This window comes from Bidens hawaiensis, unplaced genomic scaffold (assembly GCF_021521415.1).
Source record: "Bidens hawaiensis isolate Kalapana, Puna unplaced genomic scaffold, B.hawaiensis_p1.1 tig00025990_1, whole genome shotgun sequence".
Lineage (NCBI taxonomy): Eukaryota > Viridiplantae > Streptophyta > Magnoliopsida > Asterales > Asteraceae > Bidens > Bidens hawaiensis.
In genome coordinates this window covers 329,129-333,682 of record NW_027494178.1, presented here as the reverse complement: position 1 = coordinate 333,682, position 4,554 = coordinate 329,129, and the positions used below count along the sequence as shown (strand labels likewise).

Here is a 4,554-nt window from a genome sequence, read left to right as displayed (position 1 = left end):
CAGAAAGAGTTCAGTTCTAGATTATACAGAAACACAATCTCAGGTATTTTGAAGGGGGTTCCATCGGTCCATTGAGGTACGAGGTGGGCAGACACAACAGTGACGGACCTAGGAAATTTTCTCTGTTGATTATTACTATATACTCAAAAGGGTCGGTCAGAATTTTTAAAGTATAATACTCCAGTACTTAAAAAAAATAATTCACAGGAGATCTCGACCCCGTAACATAAGGGTAGTTCCACTCCTGAGTTACCGATCTTTAAGTCAGCCTAGCTAGTTTATCTTCTATCGATCACAGCGAAGACTCTTTGTTTGATTGCCTTTTATTATATGACCTTTGATTTCGATGGTTTATTTGAACTTTAGACATTTATGCTGTTTAACATGTAAATGTGTATGATTGAATTTTTTTATAGCCTGGTTCCTCTTCAGAGAGGCCCGGATAGTAATTGAATGTTTTAAGTCGTAAATTAATTGTTATCAGATACTCGAATCACTGTGTTGTCTTATGGCCTATGTGTGCTTGATTAATATGAAATGTGTACAAGTTAGTGAAATTACAAGTTTTATCATTGATTGATTACACATGAAGTTAGAAGTGATCGCATGCTTCTTATCTCGTGTTATTGCGTTTTTTTTGCATTGTGTTTCTTAATTAGATTGCAACCAAAATACCCAACAAGAATTAGCTCTCCTTGAAAAGAAGGTGATCCAGCCGCACCTTCCAGTATGGCTTTACGACTTCACTTCAGTCACTAGCCCTGCCTTCATCATCCCTTTAGTCTAAATTAGTTTAGTCTAAAGTATAGGTGATCCGGCGGCACCTTCCAGTACGGTTTTGAATTTCATAATCAAATAAGCATAATACTAAATTACTAAAGACATGGCATTCATGAATACGATACTCTACTAGCTTATCCGGCTTAGCTATTCATGTTAATTAGGTTTTAGCATGACGTGACAAGCATTTTTTCTAGTAAGAATACAATAACTGGTAGGTTATTCCTAACAATCACATGCAACCACAATTCACACTTCAGAATTGGTCAAACTTTGAATAATTGTTGGCCAACAAATTAATTTCTTCAAACTCCTTGACATATAAACAAGATTGCCATCAAACTGACTTGCATATATATATATATATATATATATATATATATATATATATATATATATATATATATATATTACACTAGCACCAAGAATACATCATCAAACATATGCCAGTTTGACCACATTTATCAAACATTCATAATTAGGTTCTCAAAAAGATCAAAATGTTGTTTGACTAAAGTTTTATTAAATTTGCTGAATTTTTCTAGCTCATTCATATGCATCAACAAAATTATTAACCACACATGCAAAAACATATCAGAACTGATTTTATACACAAACCATGATTCATGAAGCAGCAACATCAGCATTACCTTGTTCAGGTGGTCTTGAAACAGATTGCCAACCGGTAAAGGTTTGGAGAATATCTTTTAATGAATCCGAAGCAGGTTGCATTGTCCACGTTGAATAAAACTCGGATGGATGAAACATGTTTTCTCCAGTGGCTTCTTTCGATGGGCACGGTTCAGCTCCATTTAAGAGCAAGTCCCCTTCTGAGGTTATCAAACCGGACCTCGCTGCCTCCTTATCCGCTGCCTAAACAAGTCAAACAAATTCAGTCGTTAAATCCGAAAGAAACTTGATAGATATCTAAAACTCTGAAACAGATGAAGTTACCTTTTCAGAATAAAATTCGAAGGCTTCTTTCTTGTCTCCTGCTTCATAGATGTTGCATTGAGAGTATATCTAAAACAAAAATGAGAATATATTGAAGATATATTACTTGTATGTTATGGTACCAATGTAATATTTACCTGTGCTTCAACACTAGCACAAATAGCATATACTCCCCAGTTTCGGGTGTAATTGTTATAAAGATGAACTTTCCCAAATCGAAGACGCAGATGTCTTTGGCGGGTCCCATCAAAAAAACAATGATGAATTGTCACTCTAATACATCTATCGTAGACATGAGTCGGATCAGCTCCAATTAGCATTGTCTTATCGTGCTTTGAAAAATAACATCTGCAAGAAAGAAATATTACAATTACAACAATACATATATATAATTAAAAAGCTCATAAAGATGCACAAGCTGACCTAGAAATTGTAATATCAGTGCTTTGTCTAGTTATATCGATAAGTCCATCATCATAGTCACGAAGGCTGCATCGATCAATCCAAATGTTTTTCGAACATGGTTTGATTTGAATACCATCAACATCATCTCCTCTACCGCCTTCAAACTCCAAATTGCATATGATTATATTTTCACATTCTTTTAACCGTAAACCTTTTCCAGTCAGTTTTATATGCCGGCCACGACCATCAATAGTTTTATGTGATGAAACATTCAAATAGGATGACAGTTCAATTGTGCCTGATACTTCAAAGACTATCCACAATGGTTCTTTCATACGGCAGGCTTCACGAAGCGATCCTGGCCCATCATCTACAAACACGTCGATACAACATGAAATCAACGATACCATTTCTACCACTTAAAAAAATGATTATCAACGATACAACAAAATGAAATTCACATTCATTAATACAAGGCAAAGTTAATGATATTAGCTTTCTTTATGTTTTCGGCCCATTTTTACATAAATTTGGATAACTTATCTAGAGTGTATAAATCCAGAAAGTCTTCTCAGATCAATCTGCTCAACAGTTTATTGTTACATTATTACTGATATAAAAGCTTGACATGTAAAACATATACCACCATCACTTGCTCACTTGAACTCAAACTAATTGTGTAATTTAGACCAGAGCAAAATCAGCCTTAAATGCATAATTAAGCTAGTGATACGTAGATGATCCAAGACTTGACAATATTCGTATTTGGAGCAACACGCATAACTTTTGATTGTGTTTTGTATTTCACAATGTTTTATAAAAATACATTATACTTTACTGCTACTCAAAGTCCCATGCATACATCAATATTTCTTTTACCAAGTCTTGTTTGGCAACTTTTAATAATTTTTTTTTGAAGTGCATAAAAAATTTGCTTATTTAGACATTGATGTCAGTATTAATGAAATTGAATAGGGTACAAGATTCTCTTCTTTTCTCATTAATACTATAGCTATTTAAACCATCTAACTATATATCCAACCATGGCCCTTAATTTAATTGATGTTGGAAAGTATTGAGTTTGGCATAAATATAAAGTCATAGTGAAGCTTTTCCTAGAAGATGTTTTGACATATAAACACATAATTTGTTTTAAGAACGATGTTTTCTTGTATTTAGGTCACAACACTTTCCAAATTGGCTTCAGAGTTTGGTTTGAGCGTTTCCCTGAAAACCTTTAGCTACCATTTGACAATCGTTGTGCTGCCACAAGTACAGAACTCTTTGGCTTACACACGATGGGACGAAAACCCCGTGGTGAGCTCGGGATTTGACCTGACAACATTACAAGACCTATTGTCATACATAATCCACCAAAACTAACACAAGTAGGGATCGAAATTGGGTCTCCACCAGAGAACGTAACCAAGCTTTCCTACCACTTGGCACAAGTGGTGGATTAGATCAACACATAAATAATAATAATAATAATTAATGATAATAATAATAATAATAATAATAATAATAAATAAAAATTTGTGTTAATCTAGCTAAAAAGTGCATGCCGTAAAAATGTGAAAAAATTAATAATAGTTACCGGCCAAAGAGGTGACGTTATGTAGAAGGCCATGGGCACCACCACCGAGTGCTAAACGGCCAAAACCCTCGGCCTTACCGGCCATGGCTCTCAAGGTTGAATCGACGTCAACGTATGGTAACGTTATTGCCATGTTTATAAATTAATATATTATTGTACGTACGTGGTCAAAAATTATAGTCTGATCGTAATTGGATCGAGGAGACTAAATTAATTATTGAGGCAAAGTGCATGCAAGGGAATGATCGTTGCAGGCGACAAAATAGGGAGAATGTTTCTTGTTTTCACTTTGGTAATTATTTGAAGAGTAATATTTATTAAAAAGATATATATATATATATATATACTACATTCATACGCACATGTGATATATACTCACCTATGCATTTAAACAAAATAATATACATACCATATTTTTTAAATACTACGTTTATATTTAGTCTAACATAAAGTAATAAAAAGGGCAGAGATTTATGCTAAAAAGGAGGCCCTTGTTAATTTTCTCACGAATCCTCTTGAAGGGAGGTCTACTTTACGACCAACTGATATTCTTGTGTTCGGGTGGGAAGGGGGAAACACGCCTGTGTGGATCTTACATGGGTGTCTCCTCTTGTTGGGCTCAAGGACCGTGGGTTTGTTATGAGTCAGGCTGCGTTGAAGGCTGAATCGGGCAGAATCCAAGTAGACTAGTTGCAACTTTTAGTTTGTTTTTGTTTCTTTTTTATTCCAATTTAAATATACTAAAATGTAATAATAGGATGAGATCAAGAAAATGGTACGTAGCTATGGATATGTGCTCAATATGAGTTTCTTAAAAC

The 4,554-nt window shown here is 34.4% G+C and overlaps 1 protein-coding gene across 1 annotated transcript; it reads right to left on the bottom strand.

Annotated features, from left to right (window-relative positions):
• Positions 1-1,189: 1,189 nt before the first annotated feature.
• Positions 1,190-3,869, bottom strand: LOC143572674 (putative pectate lyase 21). The gene is made up of 5 exons (XM_077057765.1): positions 3,737-3,869; positions 2,158-2,509; positions 1,872-2,082; positions 1,735-1,803; positions 1,190-1,653 (listed from the first exon to the last, which is right to left on the bottom strand). Exons 1-5 carry the CDS (start codon positions 3,867-3,869, stop codon positions 1,405-1,407), a joined length of 1,014 nt encoding a protein of 337 aa, XP_076913880.1. The 3' UTR covers positions 1,190-1,404.
• Between the last annotated feature and the right edge of the window lie 685 nt (positions 3,870-4,554).

Excerpts from the sequence above, each read along its gene's own strand:
- LOC143572674 (XM_077057765.1), bottom strand. The coding sequence starts at position 3,869 with ATGGCAATAACGTTACCATACGTTGACGTCGATTCAACCTTGAGAGCC. Across the intron at positions 2,510-3,736 it reads TAACGTCACCTCTTTGGCCG|ATGATGGGCCAGGATCGCTT; the intron begins GTAACTATTATT and ends ACGTGTTTGTAG. Across the intron at positions 1,804-1,871 it reads GTGCTAGTGTTGAAGCACAG|ATATACTCTCAATGCAACAT; the intron begins GTAAATATTACA and ends TTTTTGTTTTAG.